Genomic DNA, 15,413 nt, shown 5'->3' with positions numbered 1-15,413 from the left:
TTATAGCCCTTGTTATGGATAGTCCTGCTGACTCTGCAAGGTATTTAATCTGTGAATTTTACAGGTGTAGAAAGATGGGTTCAAAGAGCACGTGGATCCCATCTACTAAAATCCCCATCTACTGCCCATAACATCAGATTGCACTTTTTGCAGTGTTAGAGAGATATCAGAGACTTTCATGGATACATTTAACTTCTTTCTGGATGACAGTGGCTGAACTTCAAGCTTGATTCTGCGTTTATTGAAGAAGGAAGTGTCAGGATGGAGCTCAGCCTGACTCCTTGCCATGGCTGCTTTCCTTGGATTTCTCTCTACCTTTGTGCTATGAGCTGTTTCTTTGGGACTGTCAGCCCTTAATGCTTTGTATCTTAACCATGTTTAGAGTTTAGCAGATAGGGAAAAGGACAAACATAATTCTGCTGTGCTGTACTGGAAGCATAGTTGAGGATTCTGAAGACAGAACTGCCTGTGTTTCTGTGGAGATGTAGCAGAATAATCTGTATGCAAGCGGAATTCTAACCAGGTCAGGTTGATGTGAGATGGAAGAAGAATGGTCACGATAACTTTGCATCTCAAATGTGTGCAGGACTATTGTTCAAATGCCCTCAAGCTGTTTTGGTGGTGTTTTTCTTTTTTTTTTCTTTTTTTTTCTCTCCCTAGTTTGTACATTTTCTTTTCTGCAAATGAGGGCAGAACAAACTGGTGACTTGGGATGGCTGCAGTGCTGCTTGGGGTTACCTCGAGTGTTCATGATTTTTTTTTTCTTTTTTTTAAGCCTGGACACAACTCCATGAATATATAAACAGTTTAGATTATAATAAGAGAAGTAGAATTAAGTTTTGCTCAAGCTTAGTTTTGGTGTTTTTTTTTTTTTTTTAAACTATAGTTTGACATATATCTACTGAGCTGTATTTTTGTAGCATCCTTTGTGCTGTATGTGTTACCTCCTGGCAGTATGCTTTATTAAAATGAACTGCTTTCAAAGACCAGCTAATTATAATTACGTTAATAGACACATTTTTATTTTGAGTGATGGCAGCTAACTAATCAGGATGCAAGTTGTACTCTTTATTATGGTTGAGAGAGGTCAAGGGCTGCACACAGTGATCCATAAAATCTAATCCTGGTTAACTGCTCCTTCTCATTATTACCCTGATGAAATGAATTGTAATGAGTGTGATTGCTGTATGCCCTAAATTATTGAAGTTAAGGGAGAAAAGCAGAATGCAAGAACATTAAGAAGTGCCCATTGCTCAGCTAACTGGCTGCTGACAATGCAAGTGATTAGTAGAAATCCACATGGTATGCACTGAGTGTTGCAACATGACTCAAAGAGAATCTGCTTAAATCAAAGTGTCATAACTTTAGTGTAATACTTCCCCTTGTTTATCAGTGTTCTCTTGTAAACAAGATGTTTAGTAATCCTGCTTATGGTTTCCCAAGTTCATTTTAAAGCTTGCTTTTTTATTATAACAGAACTGAGAGGAAAACTACTGCATGTGCCATCTTTGCAGTTTTTTCACACTGAGGAAGGGCAGGTATGTGTGGGAATGATTTCTAGTCCTGGAATTCTTGCACAAAGAAAAGTTGTTTGAGAACCCAACTAAATTAAAGAATACATCATAGAAAGATAATGATGGGAAAGCTCTTACAGCAGGTTTGTCAAAGGTATATCTGAAGAATCTGCAGGTCAACTTAATCAGACAATTCTACATTAAGTTTTGTTTAAATGTTCTGAAATTATAGCTTTTTCCTAGAAATATCTTTTTATGTGTGTAAGTGGAAGGAAAAAAGACCATGAAGTTATTTGTCAGAAACTTGGCATTTAAGTTTATGTACAGAATTTGGGAATTATTCTTTATGTAAAGAGTTAATGTTCCATTCCAGATGACTTGAAGAATCCTTTTTTTTGGGAAGAGATAATTGATAGTTGCTCAGTAATTGTCTCCAGGCTTCCAGTTGAGTGGATGTACTTGCAGGGTGGGACAAGAAATTGGATGGCTTGTCAGAGATGATGGTTTTAGTTGTCTTTGTTTTGCCAAGCCAAATACAATAGTACTTTGGAAATGTTATTACTTCTGGCAGGGGTGAGTTAATGGGCAGGATGTAAATGAGCCTAACATAACAGAAACAGTTTGTGCCTACCCTGTATGTGTTTCAACAGACCAACATGCATATGGATAAATACGCCAGCAACTATAAGATCTAAGATGTTTGTGATCAGGAGCTGGAATGGAAAGAAATGACCTCTCCCACATCTAACGCTTAAGCAATGGGAACAGAAGGTCTAAAGGCCAGAGAATGCATCTTGAGCCTTGGTTGGGCCTGGGTTTGTTCTAATTTAATGTTTTTTTGGAAAACATAGTTGGCTTCCTAAATTGCTTGCTTTGTACAGATGAGGCCTTACAGTGCTATGCAGCAATTCAGTTTCCAAAAGCATTCACAGAGGCTGACAGTTATTTAATGCAACAGCATAAAACACAATTTCTCATGATTTTTTTCCTTAGCTCTGTAGAGTCTTTGACAGAAGGGCTTTCTGAAGTGCCTCTGTACATTTTCCAAATGGCATTAAAAGTGTTACGGGGCACATTCTGCAATTTGTCTGTTTAAAATTACCTGCCTGAAGTAATGATAGTACCTTAGCTGAAATTGTTCTCTGGGCCTCTGATGGCAAGAGAGGGAAGGACACCCAAAATGCCCCCTGGATTTCCAGCATGCTTCCTGATGTGCGAGGATTCCAGTCACGTACAGGGGTGTCAGAGGTGCGTGTTCAAAGGGGAAGAAGGAGGAACAGAAAGACTTGTTTTAGTAGGTGCTTGCTTGCCCGAATGTGTTTAGCAGGGTAGGTTTGAGTTCTGTTTGTAGGTCTGATGCTGGCTCTGCAGTGCACTGGTAGCTCTCTTAAAACATGACATGAAATTTCATGAATTGATACAGACTTTAACTGAGGATTCAGACACTATTCTTAAATACTAAGCTCAGGGAGGTGTGTGTTGCTTCTATCAGAATTCATTTCAAGAGGTGTTTTCTTCAGTTAATGTGAATGTTCCCTTTAAGCTTTATTTAGAGAAATCAGTATGCATTCTATTCTACAAATAATTTCTTGAAATGTTCTGTAGAAATTTAGGACTGCTTGCAGATTTTTGTCTCCTTGTGCTGAAGTCACTTTAAATCCATCACCCCAGCCTGTAGAGTCGTCAGGCAGAAATCCATCTCTGAAGGTAGAGGAGTTGTTCCTGCATCCGTTTTGCCTGAGCATGCTGAGGGCAGCCGCCTAATGACGTGTAGTAATGAAACCTGTTGGAATTGTAGGGGGGTATCTGGTCTCTTTGATTTTGCTAAGGAGCAATGATTCAAGTGCTTCAGATTGTAAAAGATTTGGTGTCGCCAGCAAGACGGAGAGCAGATGCTGCTAAGAAAGGTAAGAGCAGCACTGGGATATATTCAGTGTTCTGAGTGATTTGCTATAGATCAAAAATCTTTTGGAGTTTGGTTGTACTTATACGCATGTTAAACATTTTCTGTGGTGTGTAGAGCTGCTGTAAATTGGCTTTGAATTATTAAGCCTAATTATTATCTTTTTGCAACTGCAGCTTTCCCAAAGAGAATCCCGATGACGTTTATTGTGCTGAAGATGGAGTTTTTGTCAGCATTTGTAACTGCTGTTATTGTTCTGAAGATCTTTTCCTTATTTTTCTGCACTAAAAATGTTTTCCATGTCTGGATGGCTCAGGCTGTGAAAATAGCAACTGTATTCTATATAATCTACCATCAGAATAGCACATAGAATCTTAAGTATTCTAAGTGAGAATAAAAACAAAAATAGATTTCTTTAGTGCTTATGGAAATGAGATGGACTGAAAGTCCACAGCTGCTCTGCTGTTTAGGTTTTACAATTAGATTGAGATTACAGCTAACTTCAAAATCCAAAACGGCTCTCGTGAGTGTACAAAACATTACTTTAAATACTCACTTATTGTTTGAAATCAGTGATGTTAAATTCTTTTTTTGTTCAGTTTAGTTTTCATTGTTCAGTTTGTGGTGGATGTTTGTTGTTTTTTTTTTTTTCTTTCCTTAAGCTAGTTCCATCGTTTGTGGTATCTTGCATGCTTGTCTAATTAGGAACTCATTAAACACTTTTTTCTTCTACTGTTCATTTTTACTTTTACATCTTAATTATTTGCAGTTGCTCGATATGGGTTTGTAGAGGAATAAACTAATTCATGAAGCTATCTGAAAGTACATTCCTTTCTTATTGGAATTAATTTTCAGTGGCCTCTTCATTTTATAGTGAATAGATCATGAATAATTTACAGGCTATAGCTCTGTGTGTGCCTGCTGCCGTGCCGTTGTTCTGCTCTGCTGTTACATGTAATCTGTGGCTAAAGGCAAGTATCTGTAATTTACATCGCTGGTCTAAAGATATCGGGCTGCTGTAATTCTGAGGAATTAGTTAATGAAACACTTCTACGAAAACAAAATGATTAAAGGCAGAACTGGAGCCCACTGTGATATCTCTGGTCAGAAAAAAAGACATGTATTTCATAAAGTCAAACTTCTGAATTGCTTCCTAAAATTCTGTAATGATTGCTTGAACATCCCACCCAACGGTTGTATAATAATTTTGCTTGCTATCAGTTCTCTGTACATCATCTTTTTCTGATTTGTTTACTTATGCTCCACTTATTACAGAGAAGAATGAAGGGGACAGTCAGTAGTTGCTGCCTGTTCTGAGTGTAGCCAGCTAGTCAGGCTTGATTTTCATAGGAGGTGTGTGAGAGCTGGTTTAAAAAGATAACAGCAAAAATATAAAATTATGTTTGTTCAAACTGATGCATCTGAATTGGAAGTGAAAGCCTTGAAAAACGTAACAAAATACTCGGAAATGAGCTGTAAAGCTGAGTGATTTTTTTTTTTTAATTTTTTTTTTATTTCCCTTCTTTATTTCAGACCCTTCTAGGTCATTGTTTGGGCAGTATTCTCAGGCTGCTAGTAACTGAGCTAATTAGATGTTAGCTCTTAGAGAATTCGGTTGTAAAATTTTACAGACAATATTAAGTTCCTAACATTAAGAAAATCTCATACATATGGAAGAAAACATCAATAAAAGATGCAAACTGCTGACAGAATTCTGTAATAAATACAGCAATCTGAGTAGGCAGCAGGGTTTCTTTCTCCCAGCACGCAATATTAGGCATCTGGTGTATGGGAAGGACTGTATTCTACAGAAGTGACTCATTCTCATTATTGCTTTCAGTAAATGGAAACATGTATTTGTAAAGTAAGAGTTGCTAGGAAGCTCAGTGTGAATGTGAGGTGAATTCACAGAGACATGAAGGATGATATGTGAAGTGTTTGCAAATGTGCTTCTGAGTTAGTGTGGTAAATATAGAGGTTTTTAATCTCATTCCTTAGGTGCACCCTCTTTTTCCTGTATAAAAAAAAATGTTTTTTTTTTTGTTAGAACTTGTTTTGAAGCAAAGTGTAAAATTCTAAGGTCTAAATTTTCTTTAAAATCTCTCCTTGGTCATGAGATCTGGGAGCCTAAGAAGTACCTGGACGGACTCTTGCAGGCCAGTTTGCATGTAGAGTGGAAGAGGACTGTATTCCTCACTAGGGTCGCTCAGGAGACAAATGTTGCACAGTAGTATAATCTATTAATTGCCTGTTTCTTATGTTTTACCTGGTTTAAAAATTGCGCTCTTTTGAAGTTGAATGTTCTAACTTTATAATGATTTTTATAAATAGTATGCAGGGCTGTGGGGGAAAGGATTGCCCTCGCTTCCCGCTTACCCAAAGCTTATTTTCAGCTGAGACCCAGAAACACAGTTATTAGCCAAGAAAATGTCATTTTGCATCTGTGATTCAATAACAGAAGCTTAGTATAAGACAAGTAAGTGTAGCTACTGTGGAGAGGAAAATTCAATCCCTGCTGAAGAAAGTCTTGTAGAACGTTATTTAAAATAAACCCATTCTTAGCATTTCATGGGTTTAGATATGGATTTAATAGGGTAGTTGAAGAGCTTGACAAAGTTGCTGAGGCTAATTGCTACAGCCAGAGTTAGTTTTCATTGTAGCTGTGACCCACGCCAATAGCTAAATTAGATTTCATTTTCTGTATAGTTTACGAATAGAGTACTATTCCTGTCTCCCAGCTGCAAATCCTTAGGTTATGGTTTTGTATGTAGTGTTTGGCTGTTGCAAAGGCTCACATCAGAAAATTCCTCATTAGCCCTGTGAAGTTCTTGTTAGCAAGGCCTGCAGTAAGCAAAACAGCAACTTCTGGTATGTAGTATCTAAGGTACACTTTCATGTTCTCTTGATGCACTGCTTAAAACTTGAATGCCAGAAGTTTCCAAAAACCAAAATCCTCGACATGATGTTCCATAATCTTCCAATTACAGTGAAAGCTGTGTGTGTAACTTTGTTTCTTTTAGTTTTAAGATAACAGCAGGTCAGTTTAAAGGAAAAAAAAAAAAATGTTGCTACTTCATTTATTGAAGAAACGGTAACACCTGATCTCACCTTACCACTTTTTGTAGGACTGAAAGTAAACACGAAGTTGTAAAGGAAGAAGATAAATGTTAAAGGACTTGTCACTGTTTTATTTCTTGAGGCTTGGCTTTCTTTAACGAATTGTAACCTTGAAAGCCTGGCTTTGGATAAAGTTCCAAATCGTGTTCGTATAAGATTGACTTGATAAGCATTCTAATTCAAGGCCATGTATATCACAAGATCTGAGACTTGTTTGAATTGGGGGAAAAAAAGTAGTTTGAATGTTATTTCTCCTGAGGAAATTAATGTGGAGTATAAATCTGACTTTTTTCACCATTGGAATCTTATTTGAAATCATTGTTTAAAATAATGAAGACGTATTCTTGTTTTACCTCTTCTCCCCTTGTTCTTATCACAGATAGCCTTTAGTTAGAATTTAATGAAGATACTGCACTGAAATATGTTTAGCAGATGACTAAATCAAAATCACATTATTGCAAAGACATGCAGTCTCTAGAGTAAGAGATGCGAAATAGAAAACTTAGGTTTGAGGGTGTATGTGTCTGGTCACTGCAGTGAACTGGGCTGTAAGCCAAAGAGAATGATGTTCTTCGGGAATCCCGTGTGTTTCTTTGAGGTGCACATCTCATCTCAATCTTTTTAGGTTTTAGACAGCTTACAAATACCTTCAGATTCAAAGACAATTTTCATTGTGGAAATGTGGGCATACAAGGTATGTAAATGTTGGGCCAGACGAGGCTAATTGTGTATAAATGTGCCAATAATAATAGTTCACGCTTTGAAGATTCTTCCTGAATTCACTTGCCAGATGGTACTCCGGGAGAACCTTACATTCCAGACTTAGACTTGGCAAGAAAACTGCAGTTTTTCTTTTGGTTAAATTTCTTTTGCTGGGCGATTGGTTGATTAGTTGTAAGATGAAGAAAATAAAGGTCCTGCAGCAACTACCTGTGGTGTTTTCTTGTTTTTCTTTTTCCTAGTTGTACTGTCTTCTGCTGCACAGTGTGCTGAGATTTTTGCCTTTTATGGGAGGTTTCAGGGCTGAGTTGTTTTTTTTTTTCTTCTTCCTTCCTGCTTTTCTTTAGGAAGCATTATACACTTTTTCTCTTCTATTTCTTAGACAGTATTTTTTTATGAAGTGACTTGTTTTGTCAGTGCAGCAATGCCTTTAAATCCTTTCTTCTCTTTATCTATGGATAGGAACTTGTTTCACTCTATATACCCTTTTTCATATGAATACGATGGAAATTAATTCTGTGGAGATGTCTATTTAAAATGAGAAGCAAAATCTTTGGACTTCATGATTTTTTTTATTTTTTGCACTGGAATCTCCTAAGAGCAGAGCTGTGTGTTAGTGGAAAGAGACTGCTTGCAAGGAACTTTTCACAATATAGCACAAGTTGATTGAATGAAGCATGCAGTATGAAGCTTAAATTCTGGAGAAATTTTTGAGACGAATACTTGACCGTGGTTGCCAAGAATCTCAGTTCGTGCTAAGATTGGCCTGTGGCTTTGCTTTTTTTTTCTTCTAAGGTTTTTGGTGTTTATAATTTCTCAGTGTAGATCTTCTGTGATTCCTCCTCCAGGCAGACTGATAATTACAAACCTACAGAATATCCTGAGCTGGAAGGGACCCATCATGGTCAAGTCCAGCTCCCGGCCCCACACAGCTCCACCCCAAATCCAAACCCTATGTCTGAGAGCACTGGCCAAACACCCCTTGAACTCAGGCAGCCCTGGGCAGGCTGTTCCATGCCCACCGCCCTCTGGTGCAGACCCTTTCCTTAACACGCCCTGCCCCTTCTGACACAGCTTTACGCCGTTCCCTCAGGCCCTGTCGCTGTCACAGAGAGTAGAGCTCAGCGCTGCCCTCCGCTCCTGTGAGGAGCTGCAGCTACCATGAGGCCTCCCCTCAGCTCCTCTGCTCTGGGCTGAGCAAACCCATGGCCATTATCCACTCCTCACATACCTGGCCCTCTAGGCCTTCCCCACCTTCATATCCCTCCTTTGGATGGATGCTCTCTAATAGCTTTATGTCCATCTTATCTTCCGGCACCCAAACTGCACCCAGTGCTGGAGATGAAGGCACACACACAGTGGGACAGTCCAGTCCCTCCCATTGCCCGGTGGCAGTGCTGGGCCTGGTGTACTCCAGGGTACGGTTGGCTCTTTTGGCTCCAGGGCATGCTAGTGACTCAGATTCAACTTGCTGTCTATCAGAACACTGAGATCTGTTCTTGTGGGACTGCTCTCCATTCTTTGGTCTGTTGGTTTGTGAAAAATCTGGGGTTCTCCTGTCCCAGATGCTGAATGGCTCTTGTTAAACTTCATTGTTTGACCAGATTGGTGATTGCCCAGCCATCAGTTTGTCAAGTTTTCTTTGCAAAGCCCTTCTGTGATCAGAGTTTGTAGTTTGTAGGCATCACTGAATTAAGTGTCCATTCATATCGTGAACCATAAAGATTCCGATTTATTTCCTTCTTACTCCTTAGCCAGAACCAAAATATTGAACAAATAGTAACACTTTCAAAAATTACCTTTTTTTTTTTTTCCCTGGGATTATTTATAAAAAAAATTTCAGTATGCCTAATCTTGCACCATTTCTCTTAGACAGATCGTGTGTTATCTTCCATTGAAACTGAATGTAGAAAAGGAATGTGGGATAACTTGTGTTTTAAAATAAGTAAATGAAATGGAGTTCAGATTTTTTTTTTTAACCTCCTGGATTAGTTTCAAGAATTTTTCCACTTCTTGTGACTTATTATGTATACAGTTTTCCTCAGTCTTTTGTTTGAAAAATGATTGCCTCTTGTATCCTATGGTCTTCTGAGTGACAGAATATTACTTTGTGGCATTTAGGTTTGGAAGTACCCAAAGAAAAAGCTCAGCCTTCTCTGACTGTATCTAGAAAGTACTGTACTTAAATGAGTCTTAATTTGTATCGTGTTCCTGAAAAAGTTGATGTGAAAGTCATTTATCTTGATCTCAACTACACTTTTAGTGTGACCTCTTGCTGAAAGGCAGTCTATTGACTCCAGCATTTCCTCCTTACAGTCAGTGGTGTTACAGTTCATGTGAACTGAAATTGTGTATTCATGTATTTTATTGTTGAAGAAATACGGTTATAGTCCAGTTAAGTATGCTACACCTGTATGGCCTGTATGCTATTGTTTGAAATCATTTTGCTTGTTAGAGCTGAAATGGAGAGGAGAGAGGGAATAATGAATCATTAAGATTAGAAAAGACCTCTAAGAACATCTAATTCAGCCGTCAATGCTATGCTAACTAGCACACATACCTCAGTGCCACACCTGCCCTATTCTTGAACACTTCCAGGAATGGTGACTCCCTCACCTTCCTGGGCAGCCTGTGCCAATGCATCACCACTCTCTGAGAAGAAACTTTTCCTGACATCCAACGTGAACCTCCCCTGGCACAACTGAAGGCCATTCCCTGTCCTCCTATCACTGTTACCTGGGAGTAGAGGCTGACACCCCTCCCCTCCACTGCACCACAACCTCCTTCAGACAGTGGTAGAGAGCAATAAAGTCTCCCCTGAGCTTCCTCTTCTCCAGACAGAATGATTGTGGTTCCCTCAGCCACTCCCCATAAGACTTGTGCTCCAGACCCTTCATTGCCTTTCTCTGAATGGTTTCTATGGCTTCAGTTTATTGTAGTGAGGAGCCCAAAACAGAACACAGTACTGAAGGTACGACCTCACCAGAGCTGAGTACAGAGGAGCAATCACCTCTGTAGTCTTGCTGATGGCACTTTGTCTGATGCAAGACCGGAAGCCATTGAATTTTTTGCTGCCTGGGCACACTGCTGGCTCACATTCAGCTGGCTGTTGACTAGTGTGCTCTCAGATCATTTTCTACCAAGCATCTTGCCAACCACTCTGCCCCAAACCTGTAGCATGCAGTGGGGCTGTGACTGAAGTACAGGACCCAGCACTTGATCCTGTTAAAGCTGATACAGTTTGCCTCAGCCCATTGATTCAGCCTGTTCAGATCACTCTGTAGTGCCTTCCTAACCCTGGGCAGGTCAACATTTCCTCACAACTTTATTACATTTGTATGTTTATGAGGGCTGCACTCAGTTCCTTCATCCAGATCATGAATAACAGTAACAAAAAGGTCTGAGCTGCCAAGTCCGTATCAGGGAGTTAATTGTAGAAGGAGGGTTGGACTCTACCATCTCCAGAGGTCTCTTCTAATGCCTGTAATGCCGTGACTCTGAACTTATTTACTTATGTATTTCTCTTGAAATAAGAAGTTCTGCCCACATCAGTGGGTGTCTTTTTTTTTTTTTGTATTATACATCTTTTCAGTACATATAAACATTTTTAATTCATTATCTACCATGACTAAGGTTCTATTGATAGGAAAAAATTGTACTGTAGTTCAACAAGATCTACTGACTTTATTGTTTTTGTGTTGAAGTTATGCCTTTTAGTAATGGTTTTACAGGTAACTAATATTTAGCACCAGTGGCTCTTCCTAACGATGTAGTCCTGCCTTACTTCTGCTATTTCCCTCATCCTAATTTGTATAGTCATGTTGATTTAAATTGGGAATATGGTCTAAACGTTACCATAAATTTCTTTCTTGTTGAGGCAGTTTTAATCCTGATCTGTTTTACCGCCCTAATTGCTGAGGCAGGCTCACAAATGTGCATGCCAGCTCCCAGGAGGGGTGTGAATAATCGCGGGGGTGAGCTTCCTTCACACTGATGCTGGCTCATACAAGGGCAAAGTACTGCTGAAATTTGACAGGCAATTGTGAGTACGAGGTGTTCTGCCTCAGAATGTTGCATATACAAGTATTAGTACAGTCATACTAGTACAGCTGGACACTCATCAGTATGATTTTTATCAGATATGTTCTATTTCTGAAGCTGACATTCACTGTTCCTACTTCGAATAATAGTAACTTTCACAAGATATATGTATGTTGTGGCTTTTTTCTTTCACTTCTTGAGGGTTTATTGTTGTCTTTACTTCATTTAAAAATGCTTAAAATGTTGTCTCATTTGTGTGTAGTGCCAGATGCTGTGATTAAGAAAGGTCACAGTGCTACTTAGCTACATGTAGCTGTTAATGATTGACTTTAGTGTCTGTTTATTTGGTCTTTGATTATTAGTTAGTTAGCATCATTTAATAAAGTACTTAGATGTTGTATCTTGAATTGATCTATGACTTAGCAAAATAGTCTCAGCTTGAATTTGATTTAGCTATAGAGGAACTATGGAAAGAATGAGGTGCATTTTCCTTTCTGTAATAATGTTAGTCAACTTAAATTAGCTAATTTACAAGAATTGAAGTAAGGAAAACTGCTCTTCAGATTTATGCTGTGAATTTTTATTCCAATATGTAATTGATTTTTTTGGGGGGTGCAGGGAGGCAGGTTCCTAAATCCATGGCTCTGCCATCTCTTCGTCCTTTACTCCCCAAAGGTGTGTGAAATTGTTTGATGATGGTGAAGTTACCCTTTATTTGATAGCCATTTAAAAAAAAAAAAAGTACCCCTTTGTAGCCAAAAGGGCATAAGGGGAGAAAACCAAACTTCTCTGCTACTTCCCTGACAAGCAGTGCTATAATCTTGGACTAGATGAATTCAGCTGTCTTTTCCAACTTTAATGATTCTGTGATTCTGTCTCCTGCTTGATTCCAGTCATTTTTAGGGATCGACTGCAGTGCCTTTGGTTAATTCATAGAATCATAGAATCACAAGGTTGGAAATGACCTGTAAGATCATCTAGTCCAACTGTCTTCTCATTACCACTGCTACCACAAGCACTAAACCATACCTTGTAGCTCCTCAGCCAGGCACCTCTTGAACACTGCCGGGGTTGGCGACTCCACCACCTCCCTGGGCAGCCATTCCAGTGCCTGACCACTTTCTGAGAGAAAAAGTTCTTCCTTATGTCCAACCTAAACCTCCTCTGATACAACTTGCGGCCATTTCCCCAGGTCCTGTTTGTTGCCTGGGAGAAGAGGCCAAACCCCTCTTCACCACAGCCTCCCTTCAGGAAGTTGTAGAGAGCATTGAAGTCTCCCCTGAGCCTCCTCTTCTCCAGACTAAACAATCCCAGCTCCCTCAGCCGCTCCTCGTAAGACTTGTGCTCCAGACCCCTCACCAGTTTCGTTGCCCTTCTCTGGACACGCTACAGGGCCTCAACATCTTTCTTGTAGTGAGGGGCCCAAAACTGAACACAGTACTCGAGGTGTGGCCTCACCAGTGCTGAGTAGATGGGGATGATCACCTCCCTGCTCCTGCTGGCCACACTATTTCTAATGCAGGCCAGGATGCCGTTGGCCCTCTTGACCACCCAGGCACACTGTCAGCTCATGTTCAGCCGAGCATCAACCAATACCCCCAGGTCCCTTTCTTCTTCACAATCATCCAGCCACCCATCCCCAAGCCTAAAACGCTGCTTGGGATTGTTGTGGCCAAAGTGCAGGACCTGGCACTTGGCCTTGTTGAACTTCATCCCATTCACCTCGGCTCAGCGATCCAGCTTATCTAGATAGTTGCACTGGCTGCCCTTCATCTTGGAGCAAGTTTCAGCAGTGATAAAAACTGAACATAGGCTGTCTGCTGGTAACTACAGTTAAAGTTGGGTCTTTGCTTCACTTGCTGTAAGTGCTAACTGCTATGATTTTTTTACCCGTTTCCCAGTCCCCTCTCAGTTTTTCTGCAGTATATCTGGAACAGTCAGATGTAAAATAAAAGTAAGCTGCTAGCCGGGGACTGTGTTCATTTACATAGCAAATCTATCAAATTTTTCTTCTGCAGTTAATGTCAAAACCCACCAATGTAGGTATAGCTTTCATTCAAGTTTTTATTGACAAAAAATGGAAAAAAAATGGAAGCAAACTACCTGCAAGCTACAAAGACTGTGTGATTATATACTGCTGTAAGCTGCTATTTATCCTCTTTTGGTAAGAGGCTGTCGTGTGGTTTTACATCACGCAGGCAGTGGGATGCCTCTGTGCCCTACAGAGCCTTTTGCAGTTGATACTCATTGATTTGGTCACAGCTGGTGCCTGAGTTGTGAGTAAGGAAGGCAAAGCCTCCTGTTAAATCCCTTATGAATATTCTGGCCTTGAGAATCATTTTTGTCTTTAAATCTGTCTAGACTTCTTAGGTGGTTTAGCACACGGGGCAGTTGTTGGCCTGGAGCAGCAGTACTTACACAGAACTCCTCTTCATGATTTCATTGGAGCAGGGGAAACCTGGCAGCTGAGCCTTAGGAGCAGCTGGAAAGAAGGTGGCTTTATTGGGTTTCTTGAAAGAAGAGGACAGCTGTGTCTGTGGAGTTGATGATTTATGCAAGTGTTTGCTTAACATTTTAGAAGGTTAATGGGTTACATACTGTTGAGCTCAAGCTGCTGGGGTGAGTGTTTTTGCTTTTCTGTTTTTAGTGATACTGCAATGGAGGCTGCAATTCTGCACTGCTGGCAGCATTTGTCCAGTAAGTTCAGAGCAGAGAGATCTCCAGCCTGGATCTGAATGTGGTGGGAAGGCTGTTTGCGTACCTTTCCTTCTGTAGCTCTTCTTCTGTTTTTACTGTGACATGAATTTTATAATGGTGTCCTTCCATCATGGAGTTCTGGGTCATGGAGGCTTTTGAGAAAGAACCTAGAAATCAGTGTCTGACATTTGCTGTGTGTGGAGGGTCTAGAAAAACAAACCTCCTTTGGCCTTGCATTTTCATAGTTCAAGCAAACACAGTTTTCTGACCTTGATTTTGGTAAGAACGTGCCAATTGTGCTATGTTATTTTTAAATGCACACAGATTTTTACTTCTGGAAGCATAATGTTGACTCTATCTGATGCTGTAGGGGAGGGTTGTTTTTTTTTTTTCTTAATGATGATCTTGTGCTGATAAGATCTGCACACTTAAAGCAATGAGAAATAACCTTTTTTTTTTTTTGCCTTGTTCAATTTCTGGTATTTTATCCTCATACTTCAGTAACTTGGAATAGAATGCTAAACAAGTGTTAGCCTCTATGCTTATCAGTTGCACAAGATTTATTTATTACAAATATTTAATATACTTATAGCTTAAGAAGGTGACAGTTTTGTTTGTTGAATTGCAGTGGATGGGGATAAGAAACAGTGCAGAGATGGATGCTAGGAAGTTTGTCTGTTTGTTTTTAGTAACACAAAATACAGTGAATGTTTCCAAGTGACAGGGTCTCAGCTGGACATGTTCTACTGCAGATAATTACAGCAGGCTGGTGGCTCAGATAATGTTTTGGTATATATCCACCATTCACAGATTTCCTGGATGTTTTATCTGGTTTCTGTAAGGTGCTTCTATATGCCTTCTTGAGCTTCTACGTGTGTAGGCATAGCATGTAAGCAAAGCATCCAGACTTCTCAAGTCAGATAACATATCCTTTTTTATTCCCCTTGAGTTAGTTATATTTAACAACAAATAAAACTATTTGTTTCCCTGTGGAATGGGCTGTCTTGTTTTGTCTCTTTCATTGCAAGCACAAGCAGCTCCTTCCAACAGAAATGATCTGTCAGTGTTAGTATTAAACTAGCCATAAAAATGTTAATTTGAACTGAATTTCCAGATCAAACAGAAAACTTAATTAATGTCAGTTAATTAAATTCTTAGTGGAAATGGGAAAATAAGTACACAGATGCCCAAGTCTGCTGCTGTCTCTTTGCTAATAAAGCAGCTAACGAAGCAGTTTCTGGCTGTACCTGGAGAGAGCAGGTCCTCGGTGGGAGCAGTTTCTCCCTTGTACGTCAGGTCCCAGCTGATAGGTTTCGTTTCGCTGCTCTTATCTCCTGTCACATTATTATATGGCAACATATTCAAACAAACAAAAGAAGAACATACACGGAGACGCCTGATTACTCACACTCCTCTCCACG

General features: G+C 39.7%; 1 protein-coding gene across 4 annotated transcripts in view; it reads left to right on the top strand.

Annotated features, from left to right (window-relative positions):
- Nucleotides 1-15,413, top strand: part of USP6NL (USP6 N-terminal like) — a 113,475-nt gene that overhangs the window by 21,649 nt on the left and 76,413 nt on the right. The window contains exon 1 of one of the 4 annotated variants that reach the window (XM_019619030.1): nt 13,866-13,914. The exons of the other annotated variants lie outside the window; for them this stretch is intronic. Within the exon in view, the coding sequence (XP_019474575.1) occupies nt 13,881-13,914 (34 nt within the window). The 5' untranslated portion in view covers nt 13,866-13,880. Of the gene's footprint in view, nt 1-13,865; nt 13,915-15,413 lie in introns of those variants that run through there. 4 annotated transcript variants of the gene reach the window in all.

The sequence above is a fragment of the Meleagris gallopavo genome, chromosome 1 (assembly GCF_905368555.1).
Source record: "Meleagris gallopavo chromosome 1, MGAL_WU_HG_1.1, whole genome shotgun sequence".
In the NCBI taxonomy this organism is placed as follows: Eukaryota; Metazoa; Chordata; class Aves; order Galliformes; family Phasianidae; genus Meleagris; species Meleagris gallopavo.
This window is presented reverse-complemented; position numbering and strand designations above follow the sequence as displayed.